This window comes from Melopsittacus undulatus, chromosome 6, assembly GCF_012275295.1.
Source record: "Melopsittacus undulatus isolate bMelUnd1 chromosome 6, bMelUnd1.mat.Z, whole genome shotgun sequence".
Classification (NCBI taxonomy): domain Eukaryota; kingdom Metazoa; phylum Chordata; class Aves; order Psittaciformes; family Psittaculidae; genus Melopsittacus; species Melopsittacus undulatus.
Genome location: NC_047532.1, coordinates 62,205,706 through 62,221,652, shown reverse-complemented (window position 1 = coordinate 62,221,652; position 15,947 = coordinate 62,205,706). Strand labels below are relative to the sequence as shown.

General features: G+C 38.8%; 1 protein-coding gene across 1 annotated transcript in view; it reads right to left on the bottom strand.

Annotated features, from left to right (window-relative positions):
• Positions 1 to 15,947, bottom strand: part of DENND1B (DENN domain containing 1B) — a 154,421-nt gene that overhangs the window by 108,194 nt on the left and 30,280 nt on the right. Inside the window, exon 3 of the mRNA XM_031054765.2 lies at positions 1,319 to 1,362. Within this exon, the coding sequence (XP_030910625.1) occupies positions 1,319 to 1,362 (44 nt within the window). The remainder of the gene's footprint in view (positions 1 to 1,318; positions 1,363 to 15,947) is intronic.

Genomic DNA, 15,947 nt, shown 5'->3' with positions numbered 1-15,947 from the left:
CGACTTACTGAATAAGCTCCCATTTTTCTTCATACATAATGTCTCTTCCCCCCTCCCCTCCCTTTTTTAAGATCAAGTCTTTCTTAGGGAAAAAAACAAAACAAACTAAGGAAAAAAAATTACTTAAATTATAATGAAGATGATCATTCTGCAGCCAGGAAAATTATCAAAACTTATTGGATGTCTTTCTAAGAACAAGTAACAGCACACTTCAGTCATGTACCATTTATCACTATCTTATAAGCTGCACATGTTTCTGACTGATGCTATTCCCTACCCAGACATCCTCTTTCTATGTTTGTATATTTATTCCTTTCATAATGAATCACCTTATAGCTGTCTTTGTAGAATTCTGGAATATCTATTTTAAAAAATAAATATATAAATAAATTGACAATTTATCAATATTTACTGCACAAAAATATTCCTAGATCATCCACTCTGGTGAATATTAGCAATGAAGAATATGTCTGCTCTTCTTTTTAGACTGATAGAGTCAAAAAAAGACAGAGTCAGAGATATTTATTCTGTTCCATGGTTTAAGTGGGTTTATGAAAATAAAAATATTTCTACAGTAGAAACTCATCTAAAAGTTGCTGAAATAATAAAATTTTACTGTTTCATTAAATTTTAGTATTAATAGTTTTAATAAAATAGTCCAGGGGAAAAATAAAAACCCACACTAATTAATAGCTTTGCTATCACTACAAACAGGGAAATAATCCATCAGTTCTGTATGTATAAACTTTCCTTTGAGGATTAATTATAGATAGAAACTAGAATTTTCATGCCTTCAAAATCAGCACATTTAGATCACCGTCTCATACAAGGGTCTGAGGACTATCAGGTTTGTGATTTTTTGCCCAAGCAAATAACTAGGTTGTGTCTAAAATATTATAAAGATATATTTTACAATGTAAAGGACTAAGGGAACTAGACGCACACATTCTGACATTAAAAGGACATGCATGTGCAGCTCTTCAACTTTTTTGTTCTGATGGTTTTTGTTAGCACAATTTCTACATCAATGTTTGGCAAAGTTTTGTGGACAAATTTTCCACATTTTATATCCTCCAACAGAAAAGGCTTATAAAATACTCCTCATCAAAAATAAGCTGATAGAGAATTAGTGTGATACATGGTGCTCTACAACTGCTATTGTATATTCCTATCACAAAGGCATCCTAATCACCAAGCCACCAGTTGGGTGAAGACTTTCTCCCCTCTATCATTAGCATCTGCCTCTCCACAGCTGAATAGGAGAGCTTTTTTATTATTATTCTAACATTAAAAAAAAGTTCAATCTCATGTTTCCAACCTGGTCTCCAAAGTCCTCCGGGAACTTCCACAGTACGATTGGATCTGTAAATAATTGACAGACAGCATTAATCAGAGGCAAAGGAACAGAGTATTACAATCAAAATACATTAATATTAAAAAGAGGGTCAGCTTAGCATCAAGCTTTGAGGCAAGTGCAAAAACATATCTAAAAACTAAGGAAAATACTGGACTATTAAAAAGACTTATCTCCTATTTATGAAACTATATGGTTATTGTTTTACATACATAGTTCGGTATGTTATAACCTGCTATCTTCATCTCTTTCTTTGCAACCTTTGAGTACTGAATTTTTAAGCACATGTTCAATTTTCATATTTTAATTCAATTAAGAAATAAAAAGATACAAAACCTCTTTCCATCCAGAGAAAAAAAAATGTAAAATGATAAGGGGAAACCAAAGATCTCTATGAGGTATAGAAAAGTGTCATTTGCAATTTTAAAGATAGTACCAAAGTAAGCAGCAATCTCAAGGAAGAGCTAAGAAGAGCCAGGATATTTGAATATTTTCTGTTCAGAGTCATTTAAAAACCAGCATTTTAATAATATCTTAAAAGTTTCATTAATTTATTAAGTGCTAATTATCAAAATAATCAGTGTTATTTAGGCTATGTATTAGTCTACAATTAACATTATTTAAGTCATCTAACACAACAACCTGAACCATAACCTTTCAGCAAAAAAATGAATTATGCTCTTCATTCCCCCCCCAAAGCTTTTAATCTCCTGTGATACAAAACCTTCCCAAGATGCTACTGTTAAACTGTATCACAAACACCCACGAAACTTCACAGCACTCCTATAGAACAGATTAGCAGCAGCACTTGTCCCTGTGCTAAAAGTGAAATTACCCATCTTCCTGCAAGGGAACCCAGGTTGGTGGCAAAGCCTGAACTAGAGGGAGAGCTCTCCAACTCCTGTTTGTGCCCCAGCCAACATCAGGCAGATCCTCCTGCCACTGACTGCATGGCTGACAACAGCTGTAGGTGCCAGAGAGCAGTAAAATGAATGGTGAAACATCCTGGTAAGCACGAGACACTCCCTGATGAGGACTGCAAGATTTTGGCTATCACAGCAGTTGCTGGGATTCCTGTCTTGTAAGAAGCCAAGATCTCAGAAAAGTATTTGGATTTCCACTTCTTCCTCTAATGTTAGCACTGCCTGATAAATCCGAAACTTCCTTCTTATTGCTACATTTTACATCAGAACCAAAGGGTTCTCTACTTCTGGCAAAGTACAGAGGTTTCTATGCTTCTTCATCCTACCACACATTTGCTACTGTAAATGAAGCTTTAATGGAATGGAAATTAATGGTATTTTCATTCCCACCTGCTGATTTCAAATCCTACTATTCAACACACAGCTGCTGCACCCATGTCTGCCGCTGGTCCACTCACAAGAAGCTGGAGACTGAAACCAGAATTCCTCCTTCACTTTGGGCCAGATGTTAAACCAACAGTGGAACACACATTTCGAATGTATTGCAAAATTCAACTCTTTAATCCACTCAACCTAATTCAGACCTAATTTTCATCTAATTCAAATCTAAGATTTTAGATATAAATGTCCCCATTTCACTCTTCTTACTGGAGAAGCACATTTTTTACTCCCAAGTCAGTGGAGGGGGTGTTGTCTGCAGCTATTATTTATTTATATGTATGTATTTTGTACAAAGAATCTTGTAAGATGCTCTGTTTATAAAAATATGAGTAAATAAATACAGATACAACAGAGACATTTTCCCCCTATCTATTTCGTGTGCATTTAAACACATCTGTGTAATGACCAAATACAAGAGGAGTTTGAATATCTCAGTGTGTATTCTGTAAGGAATCTCTTATTTTTATCCCAATCTAGTATCATGGAATATGAAAAGAAAGTAATTATAGATCAACAGTGATATCAGATAAATTCAAGGAGCTGCAAGCATTGTAACAGCTATCAAATACTCAATGGTAAGTATTTATCTGCTAAAAACCACTGGAAACTGTGCAGAATCCAAAACGTACTTTAAAAGAGCTTTCAAATCTGAGGTCATATGTTTACAAATGTGTCAAGCACAAGTTTCTCTGCAAGCGAGCAATCCCATTGTACTTCAACTACCAGCTGCTTGTTGGTGATCCTGTTCCATCATTTCTCTCCTGCTGGTGTAGACCCTTCCACAGCTACACATTGAACCAGATGACGGAACTGACCTAGATCAAACTCTCTGGAATTTTTCAGGTCAGCACCAACGAGATCAGCTCCCCCAAAGTCATTAGTTTTGTGTTGGAAGAAAAAAAAAAAAAAAGGAAAAAATGAGGAATGGGGAGCTGTGGTCAGAAAGAAGCAGGACTGCTTCATGAGGCAGCAATCAAAAATTAAGCATTGGACCTCATGAAATACAAGCTGGTTACTTGCTGCCTCTAGTTCCGTTTCTTATCACCTATTTCTTGTTCAAAACTTCCCAAGTCCTGCTGTACCATAACTATAAAAGTTCTTCTATTGCAAAACTTGAGAGCTACTGCTGTGACCAGGCATGCCAGACACTCTGCAGTAAGGCCAGCTTATGGAGCATTGCCCCGCCGCAGAGAAACAGGCTTGGCAAACTCACCTTTTCCGAGCAATGAAACCAGGCAGATTGCTTTGGCAGATGTGAAGAATAGTTACATGAGAAACACTTAGTACCTGGGAATTCTTAGCAACACAGTAACAAAATCGTGGGGTTTCTCATGCTTTCTGAACAGGTCAATGTATAAATGTCTAGAACAGAAAGAAATGTGATTTCTTTCTTTTGCTGTTCTGAGTGGAAGTGCAACTGCCAGGCTTCAAAAGAGGAAGATCACAACAGCAAAACCTCCAAGTACAATTTTAAAAGGTCACAATCAGAAGCAAAGTACAACCTCAAAATTAAGCAAAACTTGGCCCTAGGTAACCTGCGGCTTGGAGCCAGAAGAATGGGGAAAAAACCCCACACCTCAGTGAGATATCAACAAAGCTGAATAGCATTTCACATGAGCACCCTTAACCTACTGGCAACGAGACCAACAGCTCCAATAACTTCTTTTGGTGCCCCGATATACTGATAGATACAAAGCCTGCAACTATAAGTCAGCATTGTTCTCAGCTTGCTAACTTCACTTCATATTAGGACACTCTCATACTACTCCAGACTCACTTGAAATTACACAAACTCCAAATACCAGTTCACTCAACTATAAGTATAACAATATTTAGTTTCATATCAGGATAGAATATTTGTCTCATAAGAGTATAATTAAATCACTGTAATCTAAACAGGCAGAATAAGTCTCTTAATACTCCTTCATAAAACATTTTGAAAAATACACCTATTTCAAGAAAAACATTCAGTGCTACATTCAGCAAAAATTACACGCTTCCAACGCTGTCCAACTGCTTTGATCTGGGTATTCAGTTGTTATTACTGACTTTTAACAGGTTATTTCAGGAGGTACTTGCCACATATTTATTAACTAAGAAAAACTGATGTGACTTGTGCTTCAAAAAGAAAGGTTACTGTACTGGTTTTATGCCTCCACTCTCTGAAAACAAACCCTAACACCTATAAAAAGCCTTAGGATTTTATAATTATCCAAGTCAGGGATTGGGCTTTTTTCAAAAGATAATGTTTGTTTCTACTTTTGAAGCTAGGCTCAGGCAGCATGTGACACATTTTTGTGGCAACTCATCACAAGTGCTGCAAAGGAAGAAACAAAAGGGTACCAATTGAGAAATAAAAAGTATAATCCAATTCTTCAACTTCATGCACTTTATCTTCAGATTACAAAGACTAAATTTCCTTTTCCCTGAAGATTACTTTCCAGATACCCCATTTGATCTGGCAATGTTAGGTGAATTTTATGCTGATTTTATGGGTGAGAGGATGAGAATCACTTACAAATAGCTGGTGCTATGGCCAGCCAAGGAACTGCTGAGTTTCTCAGTTTCTTTTGGGGAAAAACTCTTTGCACCGTTCTACATAAAGGTAGTCATTAGTGGAAATTCTTAATTGCACACATAAAAAATTCTGTGCATTACATGTGTAAATGTATATATTGCTGTATATGTAAATATATATGTATGCACATACAAGCATCACTTCTTCCCATGCCTACTGCACGCAGGACAGACATTTCTTAGCACACGCCAGCAATGCTTGAAAAGTCCTTTGCTAAATATCCTACAGCATTGGAAAGTACATCTCCCAGCTGTGAATTTCACACCCGCTGCAAGGCTGCTGCTCACGCACACTTTGCTAGATATAATTTGTGACATTTGATTTATTTGACTACTTTTGCACCATTTGTGAGCATCTAAGTCCGTCTATACGTATTTTAAAAGAAAGCTTTTTATAATGAGATTCAGAAAGAATGAGTTAAACCCACGAGGACCACAATCGGAATTAGATGCAACTCTTGGTGCAAGTCAAAAGAGAGACAAGCATGGACAGGTTTGTTGAGGGACCAAAACTTAGAGTATTGTGTAGTTGACACAAAGAGGAAACTGAGTCACGGCCAATGCTTAAAAACAAAAGTATTCACCATACTGCAACCTAGAACTGCTCCACACGAAAAATGCAGGTAAGTATGAAGTGTGCTAATAGAAGAGAAAAACATATGCATATCCTCAAGGTAATTCCTCTCCAAAACTATTCACAGAGAGGTAACTCCATAAAGCATGTCATCTGTATTTTTAGAAAAACACTTCTAACACATTTTAGCTTCTGTAACAAATCTATGAAAATCTAAAAGTCCTGTTTCTAATGACAGAGAATAGGAGTACCTCAACTGGAACAACGGAAAAATAAGGAGAAAGCTTTCGGAGTGGTATCTCTCCTAAAAATTCAGTAGTTAAATATACTCAAAAATACTCTTCACAATCATTAAGGCTGCAGATTATAAATACCATCCCAAAATACAACAGGATAATCTAACTAATATACATTCAAATTGGGAATGGAACAGAAATGATGAACACATGTTGAGAAACATCATCCCAGGTAATTTTCTTGATAGCAAAAGAGAGTAATTTCAGACAGAAAAATCCAGCTAAGATGAAATGAAATGGGTTAATTAATATTCTGCCTGCAGAGGAGGAACCTTCTTCATTGCTGTGGGTTTTACAGAGCAGAACAGACAAAAAGACTGCCAAGAGGTGTTGGTCACGTCTTGGGGCAAAGGAATGGACTAGATTACTGCTCATTATCTCTCCAGCTATACTGTCTATGACACTGTAAAGATATTCACTGGAAAAAAGTAGTTACTAAAGAGGGGAAAGAAGAGACTGGGGCCAGGAGTCATGGGGGTGGGGAAGAAACAGAGAGAGGAAAAATGAAGGTGGCAAAGAAAAACTTACTGAAGACAGTTCTTCTCTCTCGTCTGGAAAAAAGTTCCATATTGGTTTTCTCACATGAACACAAGAATGCAATTAATAAAGCTGAAATGATAGATTATTACCTCAGGGAACAGCTTTAGAAGCAACGTTTATGCAATAAGCAGAATTTATTTTGTTAGAATCAGTAGTTTTCAGCAATAAAAAATTACTTCTCTAAACCAAACTTTAAATACTATTGTTCAAAGGCAAAAACCTGCTACATACTTAAAATAATTTGACAGAGACCCACAACAGTAATTATTATGATTCTTTTGTATCACTATAGTATTTTATTACTACCACAGAGATTCGGAAACAAAGTAGGAGATGAACCATCATATTCAACCCAAGAGTTTTCATAGCTGAAATCATCTGATGAAAAAACAGCATTCAAATAAAAAGATTACTTCTTGAGCAGGGAAAAAAAAATACTCCTGTATATCATATTAAAATATGCTTGTTAACAGTTTCATACATAAAGTGCCAGCAGTGCAGTAGAATGGGAGGCACTGCTGTCAGGAAGTTCTGAGCGTGACATTGGTCTTCAGCTCCCAGGTTTGGGGAATCAAAGTGGAGCACTCGCCAGGAGCTGGAGGAAGAGCAAGATGCATGGAAATGGGGAAGAAATTCTCCAAGCATCAGTAACCAAAAGAAAGAACAAGGAAAAAATACATTGAAGCAACTTCATAAAAAAGTGAAAGTAAGGAACACTCACTAACTTCTCTGGCACTAAAAACCTGTCAGATTAAAGACAACATGCAAATGAGGGTGCCACTGCAGAAAATACTTGAAAGTGCACTTCTGTGCAAATCATGTAGGCCATGTATTTTTTTGCTCATCAAAGGGATACTGAAAGAAACTTCTACAGGACCGTTAGGTCTGTTCTTACTCTATTCCACAGAAAGCTTATTGCAGAATTCAACCACACTTTTCATCTTCTCATTAAAGCAAAATTAAACTTACCACAAAACTACATGTAATATAAGAATCCAGGACCTCTGACTTATTCATACTTTACACACTAATGCACCTTCCTTAATTGCCACCATAGTTTTGAACAGTTGCTACTAATTAACACAAGGCAAAAAAATAGCTGCATCACAACAGATGTGTTCCCCTAGAAAGCCAAAGACCAGTAATACTGAGTGCTTGACCACTGACAGTTTTGGGAGTTAAATACTAACACTTTACAACCATGGCAATTACAGAATAGCATTAACAAGTTTCAGTAATTGCATTTGCCAACTTTCCCTCCTATCTATTAACAGACTGAGATTCTTCTGGGTCTCTAACTTCAGCAGCACTTTTGAACAAGGTACTGAATCTGGACTCACCTTTCAACATAAGCCACACCACAGGAGTTCAGTGTCTCTCGACTGCTTCCCCTTCCCCACACCAGTGGCCTCTTCCTTGTCTCCAACTGATAGCAAAGCTTACATCCCATTTTGAAAAATTACTTGTTCAGTGAAGGTATCTGACTCACACTGGCACTGGAGGAGATACTTGGAACATGTGACTTTCAACATTTTCCTTTGTAACTTTCCTCATACAAACCAAAGTGTGAGCTAAATGACAACAGTGTTGAAAAACACACACTAAATACTGCCCTTTAAAAGAAAGGGAAAATGGAAAATAAGATTTCAGTAGCCTGGCTCAGTTACAGTCACAGTAGCTGTTGCCTGTAAGTCTTTGTAATTGCACATTTGCAAATTAGAAATGTGATTTCTAGACCAGTGACTTTTCAGTTGGGTTCAGAAATGTAATTACAAAGACTGAATCCTCACAGATAACATGAAAACATCATCCTTCCACAGGGAAGCTCTTCCTAAAGAAACTGCTTTTAACTGTAGCTGAACATACGCTGAGCAGACTTTCAAGTAAACTGAAAACAGTATCATAGTTTAAAATAATTTCTGTAGGACTTACACTTGAAAAAATAGCCCAAAGTACAAGTAACCAAAATTACTCATGGACTTAATCATGTGGCTAAGAATTTGATTACATCTTTCCACAGACATGGAACTTACTAAATGGTTTCAGGATATCAGTGCCCACACCATGTCTGTGCAAATTCAGGATTTTGTTTCTAAAACATGGGAAAACAAAGATACAACCCACAACTGTGAGTGTCACGTGGTACTTAAACAAAAACCACACATACTACTTTCTTCTCAACACCACACCAACAAAATTCACATTTAAAGTTAGGAGGCCCAGCTCAGTTGCTCACAACATCACAGTATCATATCAACTCCACAGTTTTCACATGCAGGTAATTACTACCCCATCACAGAATTAACAGCTCATGATCTGTATCGAAGTATGTGAATCTGACATGTGTACATTTCATTGAAAGCCACACAACAGATTTTAGTGATTTTGAAGTTTACCACAGAATTATTTTTCAAGTACTTCTACTTTAACTTGTAAGAGTTCCTCAAAGTACTCAGAAAATTTAGGATGTGAAAAGCACACAAATACTGAACTCCAACTAATCACATGCAAGGTTCAGCCTAGCACACTAGTAATGCAGGGCTTTGCCTGTCAGCAGTACAGGTTTTGGACCCGACAGCTCCTCTGATCTTCCTGATTTCCCTTGTCTGCAATGCACTCAAACCAGGAAATAAGTGCTTCTTCCCTTTTATGAACAAATAGATGATTAAAACTAGGTACAATCTGCCACCTCCTTCAGAGCCACAGGTCAATCCCTTTCTTCTCAGGAATTTGTTACTACTGAAGGACAGAGCATCAGCTAAGTAGGGACAGAAAGGAGGGGTCCTTTTGGCTGGAATGCTATTAGCTATGCTTCAGGATAAAACCTTAATCAGGGTGAGAGTTCATTGCACAGATAGCTCACAGATAAAATTAGTATGTTCAGCCTTCATTTGGTCTCTCTGCAAGATAAGCAAGAGTTTCTTTTACCTGCTAAGTCTTTAGAATGAGCCTGTAAAGTGTGGCAATAACTGTATGCCTTTTGGAGTCTCAGTGCTATTTTTAACTTCTAGCCATGAGTGAATTACAGCTGGTGAAAATTAGGGTCTAAGAACTGAGGTAGCAAAGCAACAAGCAAGTGAGAAACATGGAGGCCTTAAATCATTGCTGATGTTTGAGGAAGGTTTACAAAACAAAATACTTCTGCTGTCACTGGGTCTCTTGCTCAATGAAGTTTAAACCAGACAGACTGCAAGTGATCTAATGAAATGAACAATAACTGAAAACAATAAGACTAAGGTCATTCACCTTCGCAACCAAATACAAGTTTTACATCCTGCCCTGTAATCATGAAAAACTAACTTGCTATATTCCCTTGCAAACAAACACATTGTGCAGTGTTTTGTTTTAGATGAAGGTACAGGACTTAAAGATCTTGAAAAGTACTGTGGGTAACATGACATTTTCCTACATTAGTGCTGCAAGACTGATTTTGAGAAAGATCTAGAAAAGTTCAAGTACATTACTACTAGGCAATACACACTAAGTAAATTAGAAAGAAGCAAACCTCCTGCACAGCCAAGCCAGCAGGACAGGACCAGTCACTTGGCTTTCCCATGTCAATGATGTCTGACCAGAGACAAACACCTTATCTCATCAGGTAAAATATTATATTCAATTTGTGGAACTCACACAGTCTGCATCTAGGAAAATGATAAAAGCTATTGGTACATGACAGAGACTACATCTCCATATTTTATGAACACCCGAGTTACTGCTTCCCTTCAAGAAATACAAATCTGGTATCAGCTTGGACATGAAAAAAGGAATATATGTGACCCTGTAAACCCTGTGACCCTGGTTGCAGGAAACACACAATAATATTCAAGCCATTTTTGATTGATATTTCTCAAAATTAATGCAAAAAAAAAAATCTTACATTGCATTTTACATGCCTAGGAAAAAAAAAGGACAAATTTAACAAAAACCTTTATGCTTCTGCAAATTCTTTTTAAAGCAGAAGTTAGTCTAGGCCCCTTGTCTCTTATGGAAGAAAAAAAAAAAAAATCAATGTTGCAGGGAAACTCCCTCTTGACCAGAGAAGATACAATGTGTATCTATTTACATGGCTTCTTGCCTGAACAGTGCAGCAACATTCCTTCCACTTTCCACTGGTGAGGACCACACCTGGTCACAACCCAACTGTTAATATTTGAGGGCAGGTCTTCCGTGTAAATTATGCCCCTTGCCTTCAACACCAACTAGCACAAGCAGCAAAATGTGATTATTCCACAACTAACACTTTTCTTAGGCCAGAGTAATACCGGAATACATAATACACTGGAATAATGTAATATGTAACGTTATCATGGAATATCATTATCCAAATTACAAAGTTAATTGTGCTATATAGATAGACTAGATATGAAGAAATTTTTTTACAATAAGGGTGGTGAAGCCCTGGAACAGGTTGCCCAGATTGGTGGTAGACGCCCCCACCCCTGGAAACATTCAAGGTCAGGTCAGACAGGGTGCTGAGCAATCTGATCTAGTTGAAGGATGACTCATTGCAGGAGGATGGACTATACGACATTTAAAGGTTCCTTTCAACCCAAAACATTACATGATATACGTATTTGGTACATTGGTAGACAAATACCACTTTCAAACATCCTCCACTAATACTGTCCCCAGCCAAATGCTTTAGATGAACTGCTCCCAAACAGCGAAAATATCCCCAAACCCTAACCATGTAAGATTTATCATGTGGAAAACACAAAGGTAGAACAATATTCTCTTGTCATCTGTGTTTCCTTCCCTCCATCCTTGCTTCCTGCCCTGCTTGCTACCTAGATGTTCTTCCTTATTTAGCAGACACAGGAAAGAGGAAAGCTCTCTTTGAACCAACTGTTTTGGGGTCTGGATGCAGCACAGACAGCAGTGACCAGGCTGTGAGGTGGGGCTCTCTCCCCCCTCAAGCACACCTGCTCCTTTCCCACCAGACTACTGTGAGCAAAGCTGAAACTGGAGCTGGAAACATGACAAATTGTAGGCCAGTCTGTATTTTGTTTCCTCTTCCCAGAGGCCCTTCCTTCTCCAAACACAGGGGAGAAGGAAGGTAAACTCAAACAGCAGCTCTTGGCAGGTGCAGGAACCAAGGGCATTGATAAGCTTAAAGGTATGAAAACTACTGCCTTAGATACTGACTTCATATTCAAGCACTTCTGAATTGTAGCAGGAGGAAGATTTGTTCTTAAAATGGGCCATCTCTGATATTTAAGGAGTTTCCCACAGCAGTGAAAGCACTATCACCTGTACTACTGAGCATCATTCAGGATCAAGTATTCATCTTGTACCATCATACAAACTCCATCCATGTCTTCTGAATGCAAAATACATATAGTAATCATGAGCTTTTCACCTGCCCAGGTGAACATTTATCTAGCATACATCTGTACTAATGCAGAAGACCTTCATGAAAACATACACAAGAAAACCCAAAACAAGATGACTTCTTGCCCAGTCCTTGGCCTGCTTTCTCCCCTCTGATAGCCCAGACGTACCTCTCTGGGGCTTACTGAGCTCTGCAGCAACAATCCCACTGCCACTGCAATCAAGGACAGCTACAGTGAGAGGGATTAGAGTCTCTGGTCATTGTTTTATTCTAGACTATGACATCTAAGCTAATACAGATACTACTATATTCACCCCATTTCTATGATTACACTATGAAATTAAGCTGGGGACTATGCAGTGATATTCAACTTATACGTGAAAGAGAATGAATGTAATTGTGTGTTACAAACACATAGTTTCAAATTCTCTGTCTTTATCCTGGTTTCATTCTCCCATTACAATTAATGTTGTCTATATGAAAGTCAAACCTTTCATGTTTTGCTTACTAGCTGTGGGAGGAAGAAACTGAAGTAGAACAGCACAGACAAATGGGAGCTGGCAGGGCTGTTTCCTACTCCTTAGAACATCTACAGCACCACAACTGAAACACATCTGACTATGAAAGCTTTAATTACAGCAGACAACATCTCATAATTTTAAATACATAATCTGCTACAAATTAAAACAATCATAAACATTCTCAGCTACGCAAAGCTGTAAAACTAACAATCATGATGATTAGCCATACCCTACATATATAGTTTGCTATATGTGCAAACAGTTCACAGGCCTAAAATAACTGAAATGTTTTTTTAAAAAATACATATTTTCTAGCCTATTCTGATTCAGTGACCATTTTTATCTTTGTTTTTCATTACACTTAAAACCGAACTAAAGATGAAGGAACACTGATCAATAAGCACAAATCTTTTTCTGACTTTGCTTTCCATCTAATACCAAATCTATTTTAATAACATTGGGGGGGGAGATAAACTCATCAGTCACCTGATGCAGTAATTCAAAACTTAACCAAACAGGGCTAATGGGTGAGAATTGAATTGAAAACACCTTGACAAAGAAAGCAATTTCTTTTCTTCCCACTCCTCTGAAGCTGTGGGAGATCGCTGTAATCGAACCATCAACAGCAAGGGGCCATCTGTCCCAGGGGCCCTCCTTTTGAGCAAGAATCAACAAAAAAATGTTAGAGGCTGGCCCACATGAACGCAGCCCCAGTGTCTCTATGGCAGGCAGCATGCAGGTGAAAAATCAGTGTTTAGACGTTTTTCACATACCAATCCTTAAAAGTCAACACTAAACATTTGATAAGAACAAAGCACGAAAAGCAGGTTAAGAGGTTGCTTACAGAAAGATCAGTGCTACTCCAACAGCTAATAAACGTCTAATCAGCTGAGATTTTCACTCTGTCATAAAGCACTCATGTTATAGTATCCAATAGCCATGTTCAGGAAAAAAAATACAGAAAAACACCTTTATACTAGCATTTATGGTAAAAGTCCCCTCTAGTATTAGTCTGTGCAGCAAATGAAGATCATTCCAGTCATTTACCAAACCTCCTACACAGAATCCCCAAACCTTGTGGGTTTTTTTCACACAATACAAAGAAAAAAAAAAAAAAAAAAAAAAAGGGTCTCCCAGAAGTTTCCAAGCCAGTGACCATACACAATGCACGCTGAGAGCCAGAGGCTCAGGCTGACCAAGCAGAGGCACCATGGCCTTGGCACCTGACATCCTAGGGCAGAGGCACCTCTGATCCCCACCGAGGCCTCCCAGGACAGGATCACAGTCTTTGCAGCACATCCCTCCCAAGGATGCTCCCAAACCGGGCACCTTTCCCTCACTAAGCCTTTAAAAAGGGAACAACATGTACAGAGGAGCACTGATGCAGTTTGTTTGGCATTTTCTTACTGAAAAACACACTAATCTTCAACTAAAACAAACTCTGGCATTCTTGCACCTCTCCATGCCCTTCTCTCCAACTGCTCTAAAACTCTGAAGACTCACAAACCAGTCATAGAGGGCAGCAAGAAAAAAAACTGATATCCTTCGTTGTGCAGCTTCATTAATAATGTTGGTCCCCCTATGCTTCAGCAGAGCTAGAACATAGGCCCAGCCAGCATCATAACACGCCAGGAATTAGAAGACGCACATTCTGATTTTCAGTCCCAGCAGTTAGTTTCTGCATAACCTCAAATACTGAATTTCAGGTTCCCAAACATCACAAGACCTTGGGAAAAAATGATTCTTTTTGATTCATAAGAACATTTACAGGCATTAAAAAAAATAAATAAATGGCACTTCTATGCTAGCCCAAGTTTAGTGATTTTAAATAACAGGCCACACATACATGTAAGACAAGGAAAAGCAAGCCAAGGGTTTGGTTTTCTCACAAGTGTTTACAGTTAGCCAGGTCAAAATTACTGACTATGGGCAGAGCAGGGTCAGCAAAACAGGGGATGTAAATGGCATCCCAATATTCATTGTAATCAGAATTGTATTGTAATCAGAATTGTTATTCTGATTAATTCTGTTATTCTGATTATCATGTGGATACCATGCTGTAATCAGAATGGTATTGTATGTTATTGTCCTGGAAGCAGGAGATCTGGGTTCCAGTATCTATGAGTTACTAATCCCAAAGCACATTCAGTAACTAGGAAATTACAAGATATTGATGTCATGTACATCAGCGATGAAATAGGAGTTAACGTTTCTCCACTAATTTCTAAAGCAGTGTTTATTCAGAACAGCAAAGTAGGAGAGGGGGGTAGATATATGATTCCACAGAATCATAGAATAGTTAGGGTTGGAAAGGGCCTCAAGATCATCTAGTTCCAACCCCCCTGCCATGGGCAGGGACACCTCACACTAAACCATATCATCCAAGGCTTCATCCAACCTGGTCTTGAACACTGCCAGGGATGGAGCATTCACAACCTCCCTGGGCAACCCATTCCAGTACCTCACCACACTCACAGGAAAAAATTTCTTCCTTATATCCAGTCTAAACCTCTGCTGTTTAAGTTTCAACCCGTTACCCCTTGTCCTATCACTACAGTCCCTAATGAATAGTCCCGCTCCAGCATCCCTGTAGGCCCCCTTCAGATACTGGAAGGCTGCTATGAGGTCTCCATGCAGCCTTCTCTTCCCCAGGCTGAACAGCCCCAACTCTCTTAACCTGTCTAAATATGAGAGGTGCTCCAGTCCCCTGATCATCCTCGTGGCCCTCCTCTGGACTTGTTCTAACAGTACCATGTCCTTTTTATGTTGAGGACACCAGAACTGCACACAATACTCCAAGTGAGGTCTCACGAGAGCAGAGTAGAGGGGCAGGATCACCTCCTTTGACCTGCTGGTCACTCTCCTTTTGATGCAGCCCAGGATACGGTTGGCTTTCTGGTCTGTGAGTGCACACTGCTGGCTCATGTTCATTTTCTCATTGACTAACACCCCCAAGTCTTTCTCCGCAGGACTACCATGAATTTCCTTTTTTCCCAACCTGTAGCTGTGCCTGGGATTGCTCCAACCCAGGTGTAGAACCTTGCACTTGGCATGGTTAAACTTCATGAGGTTGGCATCAGCCCACCTCACAAGTGTGTCAAGGTCCCTCTGGATGGCATTCCTTCCCTCCAGTGTGTCAACCGAACCACACAGCTTGGTGTCATCGGCAAACTTGCTGAGGGCACACTCAATCCCACTGTCCATGTCAGCGACAAAGATGTTAAGACCGGTCCCAACACCGATCCCTGAGGGACACCACTCGTTACTGGTCTCCAGCTGGACATTGAACCGTTGGCCACAACTCTTTGAGTGCGACCATCCAGCCAGTTCTTTATCCACCCAGTGGTCCACCTATCAAATTGATGTCTCTCCAATTTAGAGACAAGGAT